The sequence below is a fragment of the Solanum dulcamara genome, chromosome 6 (assembly GCF_947179165.1).
Source record: "Solanum dulcamara chromosome 6, daSolDulc1.2, whole genome shotgun sequence".
NCBI classification, from domain to species: Eukaryota; Viridiplantae; Streptophyta; class Magnoliopsida; order Solanales; family Solanaceae; genus Solanum; species Solanum dulcamara.
The window spans coordinates 13,128,566-13,153,411 of NC_077242.1; the positions used below are offsets into that span (position 1 = coordinate 13,128,566).

The window sequence follows — 24,846 nt, forward strand, 5'->3', positions numbered from 1 at the left end:
GATCCAAGAATGTATCGGAATGCGGCATTCGATCTAAATATTTGTGTCGGAATGTGACACCTAATTCAAATATGTGTGTCAAAATGTGACACCCGATCCAGTTATACAAACCAATCATAAAATACTAACGATAGATCATATTATATCAACAGAACAGGTTCATCACAAGGTAAGCCAATAACTAATCATTTATATAAAACTAATCTGATTCCCCTATCGGTACAAATTTAGGCATATCATAAGTAACACATCTACACCCTTAAGGCAATTCCGGGAACCAAACCAACACCCACACTACCAAACCCTTAGGGTTTATCATCAATCTCTACTTAGTTTTATATTCCTGTACATAATACTATGCCCATTATAAAATTACCGTCTGTATGCAATAGTATCACAACCAATACACTTCACCAATCATTACAACACATTTTTACCCAGGTCACATTTAAATTAGACCCTAACACAATCAAATTTCTTCCCGTAACCATGACCACAGCTTAGTTATACGATTTCTCATTAAGTTTCCTTCTATACTATACAATAGGTATAGATTTACTATTCAGAAAAGAGAAGTCTAGCCTATCTGGGCGCCAAGCAATCGTGGGGAGATAATGTTGCTGAATTCATTGGCTCCAAATGTTCTACGGACAAGACTGGATTGAATTTCACTGGTTGAAGCCTTCCGAATGCTGAAATTTCCTCCCCTCTTCTTCTTAGGTCAAGAACAGCCTTGTTGGAAGGTTTTGTAGAAACATTCGCCTCTAACTTCCACTTGGGAGAAGTAGGGGAACTAAGAAATTCGCGACTTGAATTCTGTCCCACGACCTCCCGTTCTGGCGGCGGCGCTGAGGCGGGACCATCCTGCTCTGGCGGAATGGTGGGACTCAGTCGAGTAAATTTTTTGCGATTTCTTTTTAATCATAATTACCGATAGTTCAGGTCGTTACAAAAATTTAAGTTGATATATTTTAAATTAAAATTTCTTTTTTTCATAATGAAATAGAGCCCAATTTTATCATTTTTAAAAATATAAATATTTTTTTACAACATATTTAAATTGTCGGTGATCTTTTTCCAGATATTTCATCAAGTTGTATAATATCGGAAGAATTTATCTTTTTATTTTTATTTTTTACTCAAACACTTAACATGAAATTCAATCTTTTTTTGCATATTAGAGATTTAGTTAAGACAATATATGGTGAGCACAATTTAAATAATTTTTTTTAAAAAAAAAACTACATTATTTTTTTAATTTTTTTTAGATCTAACGATTTTTTAATTTTTTCTAAGATCTAACGATTTTTTAATTTTTTTTAAAGATCTGACGATTTTTAATTCTCTTTTTAGATCTGACGATTTAGTGACGTGGCATTAACGTAAGGATGATGTGTTGACGAGTGTAAAACACCTCCGTTCATGTGAGTGATTATATAAGTTTTAGGATGTGTTTATTTTACTTTAAAATAATTTAGGGATAATATGACTCATATATAGTTAAGGTGTATTCTAGCGATATCGGTTATAGTTAAAGGGATACTTATATATTATTCCGAGATTAAAATTATAATTTCTCTATATATCAAGGACTTAAAAGGCTAAAGCGCATAATTTTCCTAATTAGGAAGAGAAGACGATGAAGCTAAATTTAAGAAAAATAATGAAAAACTAGTTTTGCTTTCTATATTTTCAATTCTCTTCTCCCAATTATTTTCTGTAGTTGTTCCATGACGTTGACCATATGTGGCAAAATATTATTTTAACCTACCCACTTCTTATTAGGAAAATGTATATTCGGACTCGATATTTATTTTAAATTGATAATTTAATTATAATAATTAAAATATATATATACCACACTCCGCCCACCCTCGCATGGGTGAACCTAGTGTACCAGAAGGAGATTCATATAAATCCATTCATCAATAAATATATATATAAGGTTAAATTTGAATTTCTTTAGTAAAATTTTTTAACATCGTCATTGGTGAGCCTGCCAAAAAGAAAAATTAAGAACCTATATAAGAGTAATGTTTCATTATATTGACTTTATTTTGGCTTTTTAGATTTTTCTGATGGATGAAAACGTAAATGATGTGCCTATTTAACGAGCATTATTTGTAAACTATTTCTAAAGAAGAGAAACAAAAACCACCCTTTCATTTACTCTCTCTTTCACCATTATCTCAAATAGTTACTTTTTCTATTGTGAATTTCTGACAATTATATTTGTACAAGTCCAAACTTCAGTCATGAATGCACATGTTTGAAAGAACTGTAAAATCTTGAGGAGTAACCGACCTTAACGATTTGTACTGGAGTTGAACTGAAATCACTTTCAAAATAGTGGCTTGACATATGACATAGTATTTATAACAATTCACTTTCTATTTTTAATTCCTATCCAATATTAATATTATAGTATTTTTCCTACCAGTAACTTGATATAACAATTTGGATTTATTTTTTTTACTAATTTTTTGAAATAGAAAGAGGTCCATACGCAAATGGTCAATAACCAAACGCACTTGGAATTTTTGAGGGCCAACATATTTGAACAAGATTACCTTTGACTGAGGACAACTATTAATTTTTTTTTGTGGTTAAGATTGATGATTGACCCTAAATTAATTAATTTTTATAAGTACATGACTTCAAGTGACACATATCCCACGTTTAAGAGAAATATTATTTTATATCCAAATAAAAATTAATAGTCGAAAATTTGTATGCTTAACGGTTTTTCTTTTTCTTTTTTTAAAAAGTCATGTGAAAATATTATTTATTCAAGTAATCATTATAATGTAATTTTCGTAAACTGCAACGAAGATGAAGCTATATTGACCACTACGATAGGTTTGACCAAACAAGGAAACTTAGAGTAAATTATATTTTTCTTTAGAACTCTTTACTTATCGTCCTTACTAAACATAAATATTCAAACAACTATGATGTTGAGGATTAAAAAATAGATGATAAAACTTCTAATAATCCTCTTAAGATACATGATCTAAAATAATTGTCATTTAAAAAAAAAGATAATTGAAATAATAATTATCTTTGAAAGTAATAATACTGGCAAATTAGCATAGAAAACAACACATACATATACTACAATATTGTGATTGATTAAATTAAATCTCTTTTCATTTATTGAAGATAGACTAATCAGAGAAAGATTAACATTTTAAATTATTTAAAATAATAATAAGGATATGATAGTCAAAATACATACTCCTTTTATTTCAAAATACTTGTCACAAAGAGTCAAATGATATGAACTTTGATCAATATTTTGAGATATATTATTTCATTATATTGATTAGAGAAATATTGCGATTTATAGTACTTTTCGTATAGTTTTTGAATATCGAAATTTTAATTTTAAAATATCAAAATAATGTAATCTAACTTAGCTTTAAAAATCAGTCAAATTGATTCTTGAAAAGCAAAAAATGATAATTATTTTAAAACGGAGGGAGCAGCAATTTTTAAAGGAGCGTGTAAATAATAAATATGACAAATAAAATAGTTCGGAGGAAATAATAATCTTCGATATTCATGTTTAAGCGAGAATCTTATTTTATATGACATGTTGTTATTCTTTTACACAAAATCGAATTATACACGAGAAAATTACTACCTTGAACTAGAAACCATGCTATTTTTTTATAAATACGTACAATAGAAGAGATTATTGTTTTAAAATAATTAAAGAAAATAAATAAATTTAGAAATATGTCCAACCTAATCCGGGTGATTTTTTCTTAGTTTAGACAATAGTTGAAGACAAGAAAAAAGGGAGAAGACATTTTTTTAATTTAGAGCTAAATCATGTATATTTTTCTTTACAAAAAAAAAGTAATAAAAACTATTCGAAATAAGTTGGTCAAATTGGACAATGGTGGCATACCGAACACGCAACAGAACTTGTTCAATGCATTTTGTGCAGGGCTGTTGAAAATCGAATCATAATCGATAAGTCAATCATAAAATTGACTTATTAATTTATTGGTATTGGATTATCGAATAAACGGTTGGGAAACAGATTAAAATTTCATAATTAATAACGAACTGGTGGGGGTGGATTATTCAATTTCCTTATCGGATAAACCGTTAACCCATTAAGAATTACCATACTTACACTTTTATTTTAGGTATAGTAGCCTTATTTAATATTTTATCATAATATATAAGAGTAACTATATATTTTTCCCTTGTTAGTCCTAACTCCTAAAGGCTAAACCCATAAAGCTAGAAAAACTTATTTACTTTTCTATAATTATATATTTTGCCTAAAAGAATAGAAAGCAACTCACCAAACTCAAAAAACATTAAAGTTTAAAAGAGGTAAATGCATCAAGAAGCCCCTGGCTCACGGCTTTTAAAATAGTAAAAATAAGTCATCTTTTTTGTAAGGTGCATTCATAAAAAAGGTACCATAGAAATTAGAGGTTAACCAATACACCGCCCGATAACCGTCCGATAATTGTTAATCCGTTACCAAACCAACCGGTATCTTATAGATTGACTAGCGGATTAGAAAATTTAAAAATCAATATCCGATAGACCAAACCGTTAAGTCAAATTATCCGCCCAATTCGTCGGATAAACACCCCTAATTTTGTGGACGTAACCTTTTTAATTGGCTAATGAAAATTTGAGAATTGTTTGTTTCATTTAGTCCTATTGAAAGAAGAAAAAAAAGATAAAGAAATTTGATAATATGTGGTTAAAAGATGCAGTGTAAAAGTTATAACTTTACTTATTAATTCGCAGTAATTTTAGCTCAAACTTTTATGTTTATATTTTTTTTTAAAATCACGAATTATATATAAATAATTTAGGAAGAATTCAGTAGGATACTTTTTCTAAAACTGGAAATTGTAGCTCATAAATCCACTTCAACCCCCACGTTCATTCATTTTTAAAGCTAATCATTTACCAATTTTGCAAAACGTTAAGGTTGATGATACTTGGGCAAATTAAATATGATTCAACATTGAACAATTTAATTGGGAGGCAAGACATGTCGATCAAAATAGTTAATTAAACTGTTCTACATATTCACTTTGTATGTAAGTGAATATATATTTGCTTACTCTCTAGATTTAATTTGTGCACCACATGATCCATAAACCTTCAGTAAAAATAGGCATATTTTTTTCACTGTTCATTTTTCTTTTTATTTCTTAGAAGTATCATTATCTCTATTTTCTTTCCCTAAAATCTCCCTGTTAGAACTCAATTAAAATCGTGAATCTCTCAAAAGAGGTCACTCTAATCACACAATATATTTATTTTTTTTTATATTGAATGTGTCTTATTTTTTTAGAAAAGAAATCTAGGGTTTGGGGATTTTGTAATTTAAGTTTGAGTCGCGATTTCTTCAGTGTTGTTGCAAAAATTTCAAATGATTTTGCTGATTTGAGACATAATTAATAGTCCTTGTTTTTGAATGAGGGTATAATTGAGTTTGTGGCTTGCTTAACGCATGTTTGATATGTATACACATAAAATATACACTTATTGTTTGTTAAATGCAATTATTATTTTGAAATCACATCCAAACGGACATTCTAAGGAGAGATTAGCTAGATACTCAACATATGTCATAAACAACGATCTTTTCTTTTAATCCATCACAAATATAATCACACTTTCTATTATACATCTCCTCAACATTTTCATTAGAAAAAAATTAACATAGTTAACAAGCATAAATAGATACATATATTGCCAAATTTTGCTTTGTTTTATCATTGTGAGGATAATAAGGAGAATTACTTTTAAGGAGTAACTTGAAGAATTACTTTTCCAAGATTGGAGCTAGAAAATAGAGATGTTAAACTCTCCAAAAAGCTCTCAATACCATTATATATTTTGTGCTTGGACTTTATTTTTCCCTCCTTCAAGTGAACTTCCATCTCTTTTACAAATTCCTCAAAGTGATTATAATAAGAACCCACCATAAACCCTTTCATCATAACTTCTTTACCCACCATGTTCAATAAATTCCTAATTCCTTCTCTTTCTGTCCATACCTACAAACTCCATATATATGGTCAGTATTGTGCGTTTCAGTAATTTCTAAATTTCGAATACTAAATAATTATAATAGAACAAAAAAAAATACCTTATTGTACTCGGATATCATTCCACAAAGTGCAATACGAGCTCCATGGTTGACGTGATTAAGGACAGCCTCAAGCATTTTACCACCAACATTGTCAAAATACACATCAATTCCATCCGGGAAATATCTATAATAAATAATATTAATTTAAGTTATAAAAGTAATAATCTCTAAAAAAAAAAAAAAGGTTTAGTACCAAAATATACTTTACAAGACAAGGGAAAAAGAAAGAAGCAAAATAATTTACTTGGTTAATGCAACATCATAATCTTTCTCTATACGGTAATTAAAAGCTTCATCGTATCCACATTCTTCTTTCAACAGCTTCACCTACAAAAAGAAATCAACGAATATACATTAATTTGAATAGAAATATTTATTTTTAATATATTAGATAAATAAAGATGAATGAAGAAATGATACCTTATCATCAGAGCCTACGCTTCCAACAACGCGACAGCCTTTAACTTTGGCTAGTTGTCCAGCTATGATTCCAACTCCTCCCGCTGCTGCCGATATGTAAACATTTGATCCCGCTTTAGCATTTCCTATCTTTTCTATGCCCACCCACGCTGTTATTCCAGGCATTCCTATGTAACGTACACGGAAGCAGAGTCAGAATGTGAAGTACTTTAATTATGAAGTTTGAAATTCTAAAATTATAAAGTTACTGAATTTTAAATTAATAATTTGCATATATTTAATGAGTTTCTTAACAAATACAAGGTTCGGGCAAAAATTAATGCCCAGAGATAAGACTGGGTAATTTATTTTTAGAAAAAAAAGATTTCCCATTATCTATTCAACATATAGAAGAACTTCACAATCTTAAAGTAGCAATTTCTTCACCGGAAAAAAAAAAACACCCTTTGATGATCTCAACAAAGAAAAGTAGTTTAAACGAAAAATTCAAAGTATGTGTGAGTTGAGGTATATACCTAAGCAACTAAGATGATCAGGCAAGCTAGCAACCCCATTAACCTTCTGAAGCAAATTAGAAGGCATAACACCAAATTCAGCAACAGGGCAAAAAGGGCTAAGTACTATTTCTCCCTCTGAAAATTTGGCGTCCTTAGATCGGATCACCTTGCCTATTCCTAATGCTCTTATCACCTGCAATTTTTCATTGCATTAATTATTAATATATCATCATATATACTAGAGCTATTTTAGTATATGTTCAAAAAGAATTAATTAATGTTGTTGAATTATTGAATTGAAAGCTATGAGATTACCTACAATGGTGAAAGCCATAAAACCTCCATAGAAGGAGAATGAAGAAACTGAGAGAGAACCTTCTCTGAATTTTTGTATTAGAAGAAAAAGATTGATTGTACAAGATGTGTAATCTATCTATTTATAGACTAAGTAAATCTAACTAACAATCAGGAAGATACATGCGAGCACATGTGATTACAGCTCATTCCTAACTAACTCTGACGACTCTAACTACTCTAAATAACAGTTGACGTGTACATATTCTTTAACTAACTGAATTTAGCTAACTAATCAATAGATATATATCTCAAAAAAGTCATGAGTTTATATATTTAGTAACTCTTTAAAAATTCAGACATACATATATACATTGCATAAATTGAAACGAAGGGAGTAGTAAACCTGGCCGAGTGGAATTTGAGGAAGAGAGAGCCCATCATGGAGGCCACTCAATTGAGTACGCATGTATGGATCAATAGAGACATAGAGGATTTTGAATGCCACATGATCATCAGGGATGGAATCTGATAAAGTCACAATGCGGAGCTTAAGATGATCAGAATTGGGAACACCAGTTGGTGCATAACTCGCAACGTACCACTCTCTGCTCTCCACTTCCGCCGTAGCCATTTGTAAGTGATATTCCGAAATGTGTATAAATATTTATTGGAGGGCGATGAGACTAGCTGATCAGGTAGGTGTAACTAATGGTAGTGGAATGGTAGCTGATCAGGTAGGTGTAACTAATGTAACAAATAAAAGGACGTGATATTACGTGGTGGAGAAAAATTCTTAAGATTAATAGACTTTTGGCCCATGAATGCATGTGCGATTTTAACTCTTATGTATTAGAGAAAATAATTTATGTATTGTTGGGTGTTTGCCAAGTGTTTTTTTTTTATCATAATTGATTATTTTTTTTCTTAAAAAGAAATCACAAAGTTTTCTTTTCTATATTAGGAAATTGTTCATCATTCCTAATATCCACATTTGTGAGTGTGAACCTCTTTTTATTCTAAGTGAATTTTGTAAGGTTATTTCTCTATATATTTTGGATTCTCATTTATATAATGGATTGTTCATTTTCACTTGTGGATTAGGTTGATTGACCAAAGAACCACGTTAAATTATGGTGTCTCTTTTATATATTTTTCGTTTGTCTTCTTACTTAGCGTCACCAAAATTTGTTTGCTAGCTTCCACATGATACCTGATTATTTTAGCCCATGTATTGGTTTTGATATATATATGCCCTACCAAATGACCCCTTCTTGTACGTCTTATTAGCTTAATAAATTTGGTGCTTGACCCATTGCCGTTGAGATGTAATCCCCTTATTACGTTCACTCTCTCTAAGTAATTGTGTGACTAATTAAGCAGTACTTAGTATTTGAGGATTTCTATATATATAGTGATTGGTGGTAACTTATTATGAGCAATTTCTTGACGCAAGATCATAAATTGTGTTCGGTCCAAAATAAAAAATAAAAAAAGAAACATAACGTAACGTAACAAAATTTGCTTCAAACTCTAATAGAACCGTTACAGCCTCCATTTATTTTACAGAAGTGGCTTGTTCTATTGGAAGTTCCCAATGGTTAGTGTTGAGATGGTCCAACTGATAGGAGTCTTGACGACTGTCAAAAACCTACTAAAAGAGTTAAGTTATAGTAGGATTCACTGTTGAATAAGTTAGAGTCAGATTATGACTAGGTTGCTGGTATAAACGTGTAGTAGTTAATTTGTAATTAATCTCATTGTATTTATGTTGTAGTATAACTCTAAGTTTAGTTAGCCTAGGATTCTACAACTCACTCCTACATAAATGAGACTTGTACTCATTTATTATTATCAATACAATCCTTGATTTCTCTCATTCTTTTGCTGAGAATTCTACATGGTACCAGAGCATTAAAGCTCTTCCGCTATTTAAAGTATTGAATCTAAACCAAAATTCCACATCCAAATTGTAATGGCTCCATCCACCAATACACTATCCACCTCCTCCCTTCATCACCTCATTGCCTCCAGTTCCACCAAACCTAAGCCAACAAATTATCTCATATGGAGGACAAAAATGATGCAGTTGATTTAGGTGATGAGACTAAACTATTTTATCACACGACTGAACCAACTCAGAGTACCTGTTCTATTGGAAAGACTGCGAAAAAAACTGTAGCGGTTGAAAAAGGATGTAGAAGACAGTGATAGCATTGATGACTGGGAGGAGAAAGATGTGTTGCTAAGGAATTAGATCTCAGGTACCTTGACAGAAGAAAACATGCACCTGATTGTGGGTTGCTCAACTGCCAAGGAGATGTGGGAATGCTTGGAAGAAGCATATCTTCAAGCAACAAAAGATTAAGGAGTTTCAGCTCAAACAACAACTGCAAAGTGTTAAGCTAGGCACTAAAAAGATTGATGAATACATTAAGGAATTCAAGGGTATATGTGATGGTCTTGCAGCCATTCACAAACCTGTGGATGAAGATAGCAAAGTAATTAACTTTGCTAGAGGTTTAGGTCTCAAGTACAAGACCTTCAGGACTGTTATGCTAGGTAAGGAACCATATCCCACTCTTAATCAATTTATTAATGCTCTAAGGGGTTTTGATATGAGGGAGGATGAAGAAGAAGTGCCACCACAGAATCATAACATGACATTCTCTGCCCAAAGGGGAAGGGGAAGAGGAAACTACTCCAGGGGAAGAGGAAACAACAACTTCAACTCCAGAGAAAGAGGCTTCAAGCCTGCTGGACAAGGAACAGGTTCTCCGAGCCACCAAAATGGAATAGGTTCTTCGAATAAGGAAAGGAATAACACTGATTCTTGTCAAATTTGTGGTAGGATTAATCATACTGCTCTTAAGTGTTTTTATAGGTGGGACTACTCGTACCAATCTGCTGATGAACTACCACAAGCATTGGTTAGTGTCAATTTACAGAATACATCTGCTACTGATGATACCTTGTATGTGAACTCAGGAGCCAATAGTCATATGACAAATAACTCAGGACAAGAAGACAAGGACATTACTGGCCAAGGGATCTAAGAGAAGTGGACTATATGCTTTGGAAGACAACAACCTTCATGCATTGACTGCTACACATGATTGGAACATGTCAGACAACATGTGGCATACTAGATTAGGACACCCTAGTTTGAAGTCTTTAAAAATTTTGAGTAGCAATAGTTGCATAAATGTTAGTAATTGGAATAAAATTCATGTTGTCTGTTCCAGTTATCAGTTGGACCATGTCGTTCAACCTGTTCCTTAGATGCATCTTCAACAGTTAGCCCTCAAAAATATTTTATTTAAAAGCCTTAAGCAAATGGTACTTGCGTGTTGCTATCAAATACTCTTCTCTTGCATTTTTTCTTTATATGGACATCGTGATTATGTCTCGACTTTTCATTTGGAGTTTCAAGTTTCTTTCTAGGTGTTATTCAGTAGAAACGGTATTTGAGTAATTTAACTTTTTAATTTATGATTTTTAAATTTTAATATATATAATAATTAGTTTATATATGAATATGTGCGTTGCAAGTGTGCTAAATAATACAATTTTTTATAACAATGTAAACAATTTTAGAATAAGCAATGACTACTTACCAGAAATTTGAGGAAAAAATGCAATCTAAAGTAATGAAAGGTGAGTCTGTTCAATGAAATATTTATTGCTATTACGAAGCACAATCTTATTATCAGCGCGGATCCACCTTTGACATATGGAATTTTCCTGAATTCAGTATGTTCAAATAAAAGCATAAATTTATGAGTAAGAATTCAATAAAAATTATAGTAATAAATAGTATATATATAAACCCAAAACTTTAATATCATAATGGTTAAATGCTATGAATCTTAAAGGTTAAACTCATAGAGATCCGGCCTATTTAGATTTGACTTTTAATTATCACATTAACCTCCCTTGTGATTTGTGATGTTATGCTTATCTACCTTATTTATTTATTTTTGTTTGTTGGATGCCTCCATAGAACCAAGATCATCAGTGAAGTCTTCATCATGCGTGTAGTAAATTACTGCAAATTGAGCATCATTATCCTGTTAGATTAATTATAAGTCGTTAAAGGAGGGGTTTCAATGGTGACATTGCATGTCATTTTTGCAGTTATTCCCATCATTAAGGTCACTAGAAAGTGATAAGAAGATGAATTGAAATTGAGTTTTTCATGATGAGGAAGGGGGTTTCTATTAGAGGAAAGGCTGAACACAAGAAAGATATCTAAAAATGACATGAAGGTTCACATAACACCTCAACTATCTTCATTCATTTTCTGAGGAAAGGCTGAACACAAGAAAGATATCTAAAAATGACATGAAGGTTCACATAACACCTCAACTATCTTCATTCATTTTCTTCTCAATGATTGAGATGTTATTTGATTAAGACTAATTATTTTCAACTAAAGATCTAAACATTAAAATTAATTATTTTCAACGTTTGAATGTGTATAATTTATTTATTTTAAAATATAATAAATATATAATTCAAATAAAAAGTAATTAAATATTTTAAATAAATATTTACGTTTTCTAATAATGGTGGAGATGGTTTGTAGTTATATTTTTAGTCACCAGTAATGATGGTGGTGGTGATAGTTGTAGATGGTTGAGGTTAGGGCTGTACAGGGCAAACCGATAAACCGCACCAAATCGATAAACCGAACCAAACCGGAAAAAAACTCGACTAGTGGTTTGGTTTGACTTGGTTTGGTGTTTGGAAAAAAAATCCGACCATTATAGGGTTGATTTGGTTTTAACTAAAAAAAGTCAAATCGAACCCAAACCGACCCGATTATAGATATACTACTTTTAAATTATGTTATACATAAAAATATTTATTAAAATATAATTTATAAATATTTTAAAAAAAAATTCATAATTTTTGTTTTCTTTCTTACATTTAGATTTGGATTTGAGAAGCTCATCTAAATAATATACAAAAAAAGCTCATCTTATAAAGTTAAAACTTCAAACAGTGTTCTGCCTCCATCTTATATGTTGATATTTTGTACTAGAACTCTTTTTAAGAAGCACTGCTCTGTGCTTTTTATTAGATACTATGAAAACCTCGAAAAACCCGAGAAAATCCGAAAAAACCGAAAAAACCCGAAAAACCCCAAAAAAATTGATATCGAAAAACCCGACTTTTATTGGTTTGGTTTGGTTTATAGATTTAATAACCCGACACAAATGATTTGATTTGGTTTGTAAAAAATCCAAACCAACCCGGTCCATGTACACCCCTAGTTGAGGTGGTTGATGTTATTGTGTCTGGCGAGATGATGGTTAGATGTACTATCAAATGGGTGGGTTGGGTTGAATTTGAACGGGTCAAATTGAGTTGAGTTAATAAATTAGCTGGTTATTGACTTGTTCAAAGCTACTTAGACCAAAATGGGCTAATATGTGGATCATAATTCAATCTCCTCAATTTTTACTAAGTTTTCATTGTTTTATTTGTTCTTTTATAAATTTTTAGTAACTAATAAAATATTTTTTTTTATTATGACTATATATAATATATCAAATAATAATAAAAAATTAAAAATAGTATGACAACATTTATCATGAGCCAATTGAGCTACATACCAACCCAACTTTTAATGGATTGAGCTAATGAATGGCGAGTTAGTAATTTGCAACGAGGGACTATTTGTGAAAAAGTCTAAGTAAAAGAAAGCACTTGAGTAAAATCTTTTTAGGAAGAGTAAATCAATCATGAAAAATGACTCTTCTTTTAGGGAATTTAATTAAGTTAAACCAAACTAAAATTAACATCTAAGTAAGCATAAATAATTAAATTATTACAATCCAAATAAAATAATAGTAACTCAAAAAGCTTTGGGTTTTAGCCCAAAACTCTAAACAAAATCTGAAAATCTATCTCAACACTTAGTTTCTGTACACCTGGACTAAGTTGTTGGGCCACCTGCATTTTGGACCTTTAGCCCATTTCGTTTCTGTGTACACTTGTTGTATACTCAGTGTATATTGGTATTTGTAGTCACTTTTTCAACCGTATTTTCTGTATATAGATCGTATACAGCCTATTTTTCTCCTTTGAAATCTATTTTTCGGCTTCATTCACTATAATATCGACTTTCAAAATATGTACTTCATTTCCCAAAACTGATTGATTGTCAAGGCTGACTCAAAAGGTTGAGTTTGGGCCTCAGTCGCCCAACTCAGATGCAAAGGGATGAGAAAATCCACAAGGGACTCGGGTGGAATCACAAGCAACAAAAGAAACAAAGGATATTACTAAAAGAAACATACATTCATGATAAGATTAATCTAACAAATCCTTAAACAAACTCAATCAAGTACATAAGCATACTACATTGAAGCTATTTCCAGTAACCGAAGAAAGTCAAAAAAAAAGTTAGGATGTGCATTTATGCCAACTTAATTCTTATAACAATAATCAAACTAAACCTATTTATCCATCAAATTGTTCCAAAAATCAGTGACTTAACAAATATTCTCTCTTTAAAAGTGATTTCAAATATTACTCAAACTATGATTATCAAATAACCCAAATACATAATAGGATAGCAAACAAAATCTCGAATCGACAACCACAATCAAACAATTGAACATTGAAATAAAGAAATTTTACTCTAAAGGCAATTAAATTAGGAAAAAAAAGAACACATTACTGTGATCAGTCAATATTTAGAACACCTATTTTTTCATTCATATCTAAGAAAATTAGGCAAAATTATCGACTAATACAGTACCTTGATTTGTGTAGGAAACAAACAAACAGAATGCTAATTTAGAGACAAAGGAAACAAACTAGAACATGTCACATTAAAATATGAGCAATTTGAAATATCAAAGCTAAAGTCACAGTAGAACTAGATGGCAACAAGCTAGCTTCAATTATAAAAAACAACAAACAATAGATAACAAACCACTCACTAATATTTCTAATGGCTATGTATCAGGACATCAAAGTCATAATGAAATCTAGCAAAATATGAGCAATGTCCAACATAATTGAATCCCATAGTAGGACAACATTCGAATTAGAATGCTAGTAATATGGTCAAACACCTATCCTTCATAGTAGAGCAAACCAAAGACAATCTCATTCAAATGACAAGCATTTAAGCACGTAAAAGGTGCACACTTGCAGGAGAATTGATACAAAATGAAAAAGATTATAGCTAGATTTCCTCTTGTAGTGACTGATGATGCACTTTTATACCAGTAAACACATTTTTGGAATTCAACGATAAACTCAGGTAGCATTTGGACGAAATTATGAAATTGAATCGTAGAAACTCCAGAACACCTAGGACTACATATTTAAATGATACGTGAAGCGAGAACTCATACAAACTTAGTAAAAATCTGAATTAAGGCAATTATTAACACAAAATCAGAGTCGTAAATAAGCATTTTTTGATTAAATATAAAGGAGAAGAGGGAATTTTATCAGTAGCTACACAGGATAAAGATATGAAGAGACATTCACTTAAAGAAATCCAAATATTAGATAGGTTTGACAAGTTATCAAAACAAAACAAAGGTTGGACAGTGTCATCAAACAAAAAAAATAAATTTGTTCCTAGCAACTCTAACCTATTCATAATCAAATCTAAAGTAACTGAACTGTAACAATTAAGTTTTAACAAAGTGAGTTGCTACTGCCTCATTCAAACAAATAAACACCATAGAAATCATACCAGATAAACATTATTTTTCAAAGAGATCAAAAGAACAGCAAATCGTCTTAAGGCGACACATTTGATGATTTCAAACTCATACATACTAAAATTGCTTCGTTCCAACTCTATTATCAAACCCAATTTCAAGTCACGAGCAACTAACATTCTGTAATTATCCGAATATTAAACATCATAAAGCCATACTTAGACAGTAAACACAGCGTATAACATGAGCTCACTAGATAAATTTTAAAGTAACACATGAAACATATAATCGCCGATCAGTTATGAATCAGAACGAAGAAGATTTTACGACTACTTAGCACTCCAGTGAAGAACACAATGCATATCACTAATCTGGATTCAAACTGTAATTTTATATGATTTAGAGAATAAGAAGAATTGAAGAAAGGTTCTTGATGAACATAATAATAAGAAGAAGAAAGATGAACAGAGAGATGATCAATGGAGAAAAGAGAAATTCTCATTATTGTGTAATTTCATGTGTTAAGTTTTAGCTGTACATGTGTGTGTGTGTGTGTGTATATATATATATATATATATATATTCTTTTAATTTAACCAATTCCAACTAACTTTAGGAATGATTAATTAATAACTAATTAATTAACTAACTAACTAATGACTCAAATAGTAAATTACAGAATTACCCTCTAGATAACTACTTAGCTAGTTTTAACATTACTAGTATCAATACTCCCCCTCAAGCTTGGAAGTGCAAAAATGTTTTAGACTCCAAGCTTGGAACTAAGAAATTGATGTTGTACTTTGGTTAGTCCCTTGGTAAGCTATCAACTGGTTGCTGTTGTGTTGGAATGTATTTGGTACACACTAATCCTTGTACAATCTTCTCCCTTATAAGATGACAATCGATCTCGATGTGCTTTGTTCTCTCAGAGTAGACTGATGCTTTCCTGTCTTTGGCAGCTAGAAGAATTGATGCTTTCTTGTATGTGAAAACATTGACTAGTTTCTGAATTTCAAAACCTAGATCCTTCATCAAGCCTAGTAACCAAATAATTTTAGTTACAGTAGTGGCTATGCTTCTGTATTTAGCTTCTGCTGAACTTCTGATACAGTAGACTGCTTCTTTGATTTTCAAGATATTATAGAACTTCCAAGTTTGGCAAAGTAGCCAATTATAGACCTCCTTGTAAGGGGACATGCTGCCCAGTCAGCATCACAATAAGCTGTGATGTTGTTATCTTGGGCACTGGATAATAGGACTCCTTGACTAGGTTGGATTTTAATGCATCTAACAATTCTCAGGACTGCCACCATGTGAGTCTTTTTTGGTTGTTGAAGAAACTGACTCAAGGTTTGCACACCAAATGAGATGCCAGGCCTGGTCATAGTAAGATATAGAAGTTTTCCCATCAATCTCTGATAAGCATTCTGATCAACTTGATGATTACCTTCTGGAGTTTCTGATTTGATGTGTTCATCATATTGTTTTGAGGTCAACTTGAAGTTGTTATCAATAGGAGTTACTGTTGATTTTACATTTCCCAAACCAGTTTTATAGATGAGCTCAAATGCATATTTTCTTTGATGCATTAGTATCTCTTGTTCTGATCTAGCAAACTCAATGCCTAGAAACTACTTTAGTTCCCCAGGTCTTTCATCTTGAAAGTTTGCTTTAATTTGTCTTTTGTTCTTCAATGATCTTAATACTGCTGCCTGTAATCAGCATATCATCTGTCTTTTGTTTCTTCAGTTAGTTGAATATTGATGCCTGTGATTAGCGTATCATCTAAATAGACAAGCACAAATATAGATCCTGTTGTTGTTTGTTTTTAAACTGAAATTTGACCAATCCTTTAGACAATTTTGCATTCCATTGTCTAGAGGCTTGTTTCAAACATAAAGAGATTTAGTGAGTCTACATATTTTGTTTCCCCCTGATTTAAATCTCTGAGGTAATTGCATATAAATTTCATCATTTAAATCACCTTGAAGGAATGCATTGAAGACATCCATCTGATGAATATACCAATTATTTTGTGCAGTAATAGCCAAGACTGTCCTGACTGTTTTCATCTTCACCATAGGACTGAATGTCTCTTGATAGTCTATGTCTTCTCTTTGGCCATACCTTTTTTGCCACTAATCTTGCTTTGTTTCTCTCAATGTCTCCAGTGGATTTATACTTGACTTTGAATATCCACTTACATCCAATAGGTTTTTTTCCCTTTGGCAAGTCAACTACTTTCCATGTCTGATTATCTTGCAAAGCTTGAATCTCAACATTCATTGCTTCTATCCATTTAGGATCAGAAGCTGCTTCTATGTAGGATTGTGGTTCTGTAATATGTGACATCTTAGATAGATATGCCTTGTAGGTTGAGGTAATATTCTCATAAAACGGATACTTGTCAACACTGTATGGTCCTTCGTGAATATTTATAGAAACAAATTTTTTCATCCACAAGGGTGGCTTAGTTCCTCTTCCTGACATCATGATTTGTTCTTGAGGTACTTGTGCTATTGAACCTTCTTCATGTACATTTGTTAGTTGCAGGTCTATTGTGAATTCAGCCTTGATCATGTCGCTCATGTTGATATGCAGTTTGTTGAGAAGTACTGCTTTGATCTTCCAAGTCTACATGGACATGATTTGTGCCAGTATAGTTGAAGATTAGAACAAACTCATCTGACTGATGTTTGAAAGGAAAGACACCTTCTTCAAACATTATATCTATGTTAACAAAGAACATATGATTAGTTAGATCATAGAAGATAAAACCTTTCTGAGTTTCAACATACCCCATAAGTATATAGGCAACTCTTGGTTTCAATTTATCAATTTCATGTACCCTTTTGGCAAAACATAGACAACCAAACACTCTTAAGTGGTGTAGAGAAGGTTTTTGATTCTCAAATAGAGATTTGTTGTTAAGCACACCACTAGGTAACCTGTTAATTATATACACAGCAGTTTGAACACACAAACCCCAAAACCTTAAAGGAATATTTTCTTAGAATTTGATTGCTCTTGTTATTTCTAAAATGTGCATGTGTTTTCTTTCTGATATCCCATTTTTTTGGGGTGTATAAGCACAAGAATTCTGATGTACTATTCCTAAACTTTTGAATAGTTCATTGCAATTTGCATTCACAAACTCAATTCCATTATCCCTTCTTACAACCTTACGTTCTTACTGAACTGAGTTCTAATGTAAGTAAGAAAGGTTTTCAAGACAATACATACATCTAATTTTATTCTTAACAAAAGAACCCAAATCATTCTAGAGAAGTCATCCACAACAGTCAAGAAATATTTATATCCATCAAAAGTTGCCATTTTATAAGGTCTCCATATATCCATATGTAACAAGTCAAAGTTATGTAAGCTACTAGATGAGCTAGAAGGAAAAGAATGTCTAACTTGTTTAGCACAAGGACATATAGTGCACTTGCTTACAGTTTGATTAATATCAGCTAACCTTAGGTTAAACAATGTCTTAAGAACAGAACTAGAAACAAGAACAAGCCTTTGATGTACTAAATGAACATCTACTTTTGGAGTGTATTCATCATTATGAACATAATGTTAGCAGTTAAAGTGACTTCTTCTTTATTTATGTTGCTTGAAAGAATGTATAATCCTCCATCTTCTTTACCAATTATCTTCACCTTCCCACTGAAGAGTTCCTGAAACAAACAAAAGTCAGGGAAAAAGAAAGCTAAACACTTAAATTCCTTAGTCTTGCTACAGATAGAAGATTAAACTTGAACTGTGGAATATAAAAGACTCCTGTCATTGTGTTTTTTCCATTTATTGTACTTGATCCTGGGTGAGTAAACTAAAGCTATGTACTTGATCCTGGGTGAGTAAACTAAAGCTATGTCACCATATAGAAGAAACACTTCCTTTAAATTTTTAATCTTAGATATGGATTGACCATTCAGTAGACTCAAGTTAGCTACCATGTGGTTGGTAGATTCTGTATTTACAATCCACTCTATATTGCCCTTATGGGCTGTTAGATTTGTGTTCATACCTGCTACATTTGCACAATGTGGAACCTCTGACTTCTTATTGAAAAACTGCAAAATCTGACCATATTGCTCTCTGGTTAAGGAACACGACTCCAGAGAATCTTTTTGAGACTGAGGAGACTTGATCCCTGAATTCAGACCTGAATCATACATCATTTGTCCCTTTCCTATATATCCATAGTTATTTGAACTTGTATCTTGATTTAACTGCAGTTCACCACTTGTCTTATCTGTTTCAGCAACCATATTGTAGGCAGAACTATTTCTTCCTTTCTTTTTGAACTTGGAATCTTGTGGATAACCAATAATCTTGTAACAAGTTTCTCTTGTATGACCCTTCATTTTACAGAAGTCACAGAACATATTATAGTTTTTCTTGAATCTTTGTTGATTCTCATTTGTATTTTAGTACATCACAGCATCAAATTGTCCCTGCATACCCTGTAAGTTTGCAGGACCAGCACCCAATACTCCAGCATTTTCCATAACTGACTTTTGGATTTCATCACTAAGAATCATAGAGTAAGCTTGATTAACACTAGGTACTGGACTCATCATCGGAATTTGAATCTTGCTTGCAAATATGAATCATTCAACCCTATGAGAAACTGAAACAACTTCAGTTTTTGTAGATGTAAGTGGTATTCTTCAAAATCCTCCCATATACCCTTGAGCTTAGAGTAGTACATTGACTCTGAACTCGTACCCTAACTCAAGGTTGCAATTTCTTTATGAAGATTGGATGTCCTTGAACCATTCATTTTATTAAACCTTTCATACAGATAATCCCAGACAACTTTAGCACTCAAGGCATATATTATACCTCCTAAGAGACTCTTAGACACAAAATTCATAATCCATGACAAGACAATGACATTCACTCTTTCCCAATTACCTTCTAATACTGGAAAATCTCGCTTCTTACACGACCCATAAATCAACCCAAATTTATTCCTACCCAATAAGTCAATTTTCATTGACCTAAACCAGATAGAATAGTTCTCAACTCTAGTTAACTGAAATGAGATAATTTAAATTCCACTTACATCGGATGCATGCAAGAACAAGGGATGGTTGTGATCGATTCCAGCTACATTTGAAGATCCACCATTGTTTCCAGTGGTTCGAGGTTGGGATTCAGCAGAATTTTTCACCATTTTTGGATTCTTCGATTAACAAAAACTTGAGACGAATACACTCTTGAATATTACACGCTTGCGGAAGACTCAGAATCAAGCAGAAAAATCTCTTACTTGAAGTTCTGATACCATGTAATTTTATATGATTTAGAGAATAAGAAGAATTGAAGAAAGATTTTTGATGAACCCTAAGAATAAGAAGAAGAAAGATGAATAAGAGATGATCAAAGGAGAGCAGAGAAATTATCATTATTGTGTAATTTTGTGTGTTAAGTTTAAGTTGTACATGTGTATATATATACATTTTTAATTAACCAATTCTAACTAACCTTAGGACTTGTTAATTAATAACTAACTAACTAATGACTCAAATAGTCAATTACATCATTGTAACACCCCTAAGCCCCTAGTCAGAACTAAATCTAAATGATCTGGAAAAATTGCATTAGAGGCTTATCACGAGACCCTTCACGGGCCGTATTGAGCTTCACGGCTCCTGATGAGGGTCCGTGAAACGGCTTGGAATCAGAGAAAAAATAAGGGAAGGGACCACGGAGGGCTCTAAGGCCCGTGGTGCCTACTACGGACCGTGAAGCCGTCTGTGATCCTTACCCCCAAGACCCTGAAGCATGCAAGGACCACGGAGGAGGACCATAAGCCGTGGTGGTCTCCATGGTGGCCACCTCTCCCAACCCAACCCAAGTCCCGGATTACGACCCTCACCACGACCCGTGGTAAGCTTCACGGGCTGTGGTGGCTTTTTGTTAAAGGTGCCCGACCCAGTTTAATGAAGGGCATTCCGATTTTTTTTCATCTTTTCCCAGTTGAACCTTGCATATTTAGGGACCAAAAATCAGTCACTTAACCTACCCAATAGGGTTTTCCTCTCATCCACACTTGTATTTCTTGAGAGAAGTGATTGGAGGGAAGAAAGAAAGCTAGGGTTCAAGATTTTCAAGCCATTCCTTCGAGTTTCGATCGTCCCTTCGATTTTCAGGTATGTAAGGCTAATCACAATGCTAAATTGAGTTCCTCCTCATGTCCTACATATTCGTTTTGTCGGGATTGAGATTGAGTTTGAGTTCTAATCCCGTTTGATTGAGTTCTTGGGTTATCGATGTAACTCCTTATTGAGTTCTTTATATATATATATATATATGAATATATCATGTCGATTCTTATGAATTGAGTTCTTAATTAGTTGTCCATGATTTTCTTCCCACAAACCCCAGCTGAGCTGATGATTGTTGCATTAGATGCATTTATTTTGAGATGAGGAGAATGGTTTCATACATTTAACAACGATTTATGACTTTAAACTGAGTCTATGCATACTTGATTAAGGTTTGAAAGAGCATGAGTATTAAGTCTAAATGAGTTGAGTATTGAGTTAAATAATTGATTTGAGATAGAGTCTTGCGGAGTTATGAATGAGTCGAAAGCTTGTTTTAAATGAAAGAGTTTGATGATTGACATGAGTTAATTTGATGAGATTCCAATGAGACTAAATGAGTTGATTTGATTATAATGATTGAATGAGTATATGAGCATATTGAGTCTTTTGGGAGTAGTATTGAGCACAGATTTGGATAAGAGTAAATGACAACTCGAACTCCATAAACTACATAGCCAGCGTAGGACAGAGTTCATGCCTCTTCGAGTGTCGGCCACGCTCAGGGTACCCTCTCGGATTGTGACAAAATTGGTATTAGAGTATAGAGTTCAAGAGTCCTTGAGTGTCTTTGAAGCCGTGTGTAGTAGAGTCCTACTTATGGGTGTGTCGTACACCACGCTTATAATTAGGAGGCTATAGGACATTATGAATTATTTCACTTCTTCATATTTTGAGTTCGTGCGAAAGAGTTTGACTCTAAAAAGGTCCTTCCTAATTCGTGCATTTATGCATTTGCAGATAATGCCTCATAAATGTACCGCCAGTCAGAGAAACGCCGCCAGCATTGAGGTTCTGTAGTTTGAGATTCCCCCACCTCTAAAGTGAAAACTAGGGGTCGACCTGCCCGATCTACGAAGGAACCCCAAATGCCTACCACTCAAATGATCCCTACTTTGAAGGCAGATTTCAGAGGGTCTATTGCCATGCTCACTCAGTTGGTAGCACCCAGAATGGTAACCAGAGTTCACCAGCCCCTAGCTCAAACTCCCAAGAGCCATCAGTTTCTATGAGGATTAGAGATTTCTTTAGGAGGAATCCACTAGAATTCACGGGTTCTAAGGTACAAGAGGACCCTTCATTGATGAGATATGGAAAATACTAAAAGCGATGCACTCTACTAAAGTTGAAGGAGTTGAGTTGGTTTTCTACCAGCTCAAGGATGTGGCAAATATTTGGTACAACCAGTGGGAGGAAGGTAGAGGTGAGAATGTCGAGCTTGCTGTTTGGGATGAATTTGAGGGTGCTTTCCTTAACCAATTCTTTCCCAGAGAATTGGGGGAAGCCAGAGTTGAAGAGTTTGTGAACTTGAAACAAGAGGAGATAACAAGGGAAGAGTATGGTCTTAAGTTCATCCATCTGTCCAGATATGCTCCATGGTCTTAAGTTCATCCAACTGTCCAGATATGCTCCGGATATAATCCCAGATATGAGATCTAAAATGAGAAAGTTTGTCTCTGGCATGGGCAAACATGTGAAGAATGAGTGTAAAGCCTCACTACTAATTTCTAATATGTATATTTTCAAGCTCATGATTTATGATCAGCAGGTTGAAAAGGATAAGAAGAAAGATAGAGTGGAGCACTTAAGCAAGAAAGCCAAATCAGTCGGGAAAGAACATGAGTAGAAACAAGGTAAGGGCAATAAGTCCTTCTTTCAGAAGAGGTCTTCTAACTGTGCTCCGTCGTCAACAAGTTCACCTGCACCAAGCTACATGTATGATCATAAGTCACAAAGCCACCAGAATATAGAGCTCAGGGTTTTCAATCCCAGAGGAGTGTGGCTCAAGGTTCAAAGGGAAAGCCACCTTATAGCAAGTGTGGTAAACTCCACTTGGAAGAGTACAGAGAGGGCGCTAATGGGTGCTACAAATATGATAAGATAGGACATTTTTAGAGAGAGTGTCTGATGTGGGGCGATAGACCCTAATCTTCTACTACAGCCCCCCAATTTGAGGTAATTAAAGAGGTACCACTTTGGGTACAGGCAGAGGTTCAAACCGTCTCTATGCTATGGCAAGTCACCAGGATCAGGAGAACTCACCAGATATTATCACTGGTATGCTTTGAGTCTTTATTTTCAATGTTTATGCTTTGCCTGATCCAGGTGTCACTTTGTCTTTTGTGACCCCTTATGTGGCTAATAAGTTTGAGGTCCTTCTCGAGCTTCGTCTTAAGCCTTTTAGTATTTCTACTCCTATTAGTAAGTCTATTTTAGCTAAGAGGGTCTATAGAAATTGCCCTATGTCTATCTATCAAAGAGATACCATAGCTGACTTAGTTGAGTTAGACATGGTTGATTTTGATTTTATTCTTGGCATGGACCAGTTATATGCTTGTTATGCCTCGGTTGATTATAGAGCTTGAGTTGTCAAGTTTCAGTTTCTAAATGAACCTGTCATTGAGTGGAAGGGTAGTCTAGCAGCGCCTAGGGATAAATTCATTTCATACCTTAGGGCGAGAAAGTTAATCTACAAAGGTTGTATCTATCACATAGTCTGAGTTAGAGATGATAGTGTGGAGACTCCACCCATTGCGTCAATTCCTGTTGTTAGTGAATTTCCTGATGTCTTTCTTGATGATCTGCCCGAAGTCCCTCCTGAAAGGGATATCGACTTTGGAATTAATATTCTTCCTGATACCCAACCTATATCTATTCTTTCATATAGGATGTCTCCCACTGAGTTGAAAAAATTGAAAGAGCAATTGAAAGATCTCTTAAATAAGGGATTCATTAGGCTGAGTGTCTCACCTTAGGGCGCTCCTATCCTATTCGTGTGAAAGAAAGATAGTTCTCTACGAATGTGAATAGACTATCGTCAGTTAAGCAAGGTCACCACTAAGAACAAGTACCCTTTCCCTAGAATAGATGATTTATTTGACCAACTGTAGGGTGTCACTTGTTTTTCACAGATAGACCTCAAATTAGGCTATTATCAGTTGAAAGTGAGGGAGTGTGACATTCCAAAGAAGCTTTCCTAACATGATATGGTCACTTCGAGTTATTGTTATGTCCTTTAGTTTGACTAGCTCTCCCACAACATTTATGAACTTGATAAATCGAGTGGTCAAACAGTATTTAGACATATTTGTGATTGTGTTTATCGATAATATATTGATCTACTCCAGAAGTAAGAAGGAGCATGCCAATCTTCTCGGGATTATTGTTCAAATTCTCAAAGATAGGGAGTTGTATGCTAAGTTTTTGAAGTGTGAATTTTGGCTTGCTTCTGTGGTATTCTTAGGCCATGTTGTATCGGGTGAAGGTATTCGAGTTGATTCGCAGAAAATTGAGACTGTAAAGAACTGGCGCTGGCCCATATCTCGGACTAACATAAGGAGTTTCTTGGGTTTGGTCATTTACTACTGCAGGTTTGTTGAGAGGTTTTCTTCTATATCATCTCCATTGACTAAGATGACTCAGAAGAAGGCTAAGTTCCAATGGTCAGACGTT

General features: G+C 33.4%; 3 protein-coding genes across 5 annotated transcripts; all 3 read right to left on the minus strand.

Annotated features, from left to right (window-relative positions):
* Window positions 1–5,605: 5,605 nt before the first annotated feature.
* Window positions 5,606–8,050, minus strand: LOC129891949 ((+)-pulegone reductase-like). Of its 2 annotated transcripts, none has more exons than XM_055967450.1 (6): window positions 7,760–8,050; window positions 7,078–7,252; window positions 6,563–6,729; window positions 6,387–6,469; window positions 6,140–6,266; window positions 5,606–6,047 (listed from the first exon to the last, which is right to left on the minus strand). In XM_055967450.1, the coding sequence occupies exons 1-6, from the start codon at window positions 7,985–7,987 to the stop codon at window positions 5,793–5,795; spliced, it is 1,035 nt and encodes a 344-aa protein (XP_055823425.1). In that variant the 5' UTR covers window positions 7,988–8,050; the 3' UTR covers window positions 5,606–5,792. The 2 variants fall into 2 exon arrangements, with proteins under 2 accessions (XP_055823425.1, XP_055823426.1); XM_055967451.1 differs by lacking the exon at window positions 7,760–8,050 and adding an exon at window positions 7,379–7,514.
* Window positions 8,051–15,710: 7,660 nt separating this feature from the next.
* Window positions 15,711–20,478, minus strand: LOC129893047 (uncharacterized). Of its 2 annotated transcripts, none has more exons than XR_008767375.1 (2): window positions 20,130–20,478; window positions 15,711–17,779 (listed from the first exon to the last, which is right to left on the minus strand). XR_008767375.1 is itself a non-coding variant. In XM_055968539.1 (2 exons), the coding sequence occupies exons 1-2, from the start codon at window positions 20,238–20,240 to the stop codon at window positions 17,078–17,080; spliced, it is 717 nt and encodes a 238-aa protein (XP_055824514.1). In that variant the 5' UTR covers window positions 20,241–20,478; the 3' UTR covers window positions 15,711–17,077. The 2 variants fall into 2 exon arrangements, 1 of the variants encoding a protein (XP_055824514.1); XM_055968539.1 differs by having other exon boundaries at window positions 15,711–17,683.
* On the minus strand, window positions 18,339–20,119 carry LOC129893048 (uncharacterized). Its single transcript, XM_055968540.1, has 2 exons — window positions 19,086–20,119; window positions 18,339–18,735 (listed from the first exon to the last, which is right to left on the minus strand). The coding sequence occupies exons 1-2, from the start codon at window positions 19,444–19,446 to the stop codon at window positions 18,701–18,703; spliced, it is 396 nt and encodes a 131-aa protein (XP_055824515.1). The 5' UTR covers window positions 19,447–20,119; the 3' UTR covers window positions 18,339–18,700.
* Window positions 20,479–24,846: the final 4,368 nt, after the last annotated feature.

Coding starts and splice junctions, on each gene's coding strand:
- LOC129891949 (XM_055967450.1), bottom strand. CDS start 7,987: ATGGCTACGGCGGAAGTGGAGAGCAGAGAGTGGTACGTTGCGAGTTAT. Junction 7,253..7,759: donor CTCAAATTCCACTCGGCCAG/GTTTACTACTCC, acceptor GAAAAATTGCAG/GTGATAAGAGCATTAGGAAT. Junction 6,470..6,562: donor GCGTAGGCTCTGATGATAAG/GTATCATTTCTT, acceptor TTCTTTTTGTAG/GTGAAGCTGTTGAAAGAAGA.
- LOC129893048 (XM_055968540.1), bottom strand. CDS start 19,446: ATGTTCTGTGACTTCTGTAAAATGAAGGGTCATACAAGAGAAACTTGT. Junction 18,736..19,085: donor ACATTGTGCAAATGTAGCAG/GTATGAACACAA, acceptor TGTTTGTTTCAG/GAACTCTTCAGTGGGAAGGT.
- LOC129893047 (XM_055968539.1), bottom strand. CDS start 20,240: ATGGTGAAAAATTCTGCTGAATCCCAACCTCGAACCACTGGAAACAAT. Junction 17,684..20,129: donor TGTTCTTGCATGCATCCGAT/GTAAGTGGAATT, acceptor ATGTCCATGTAG/ACTTGGAAGATCAAAGCAGT.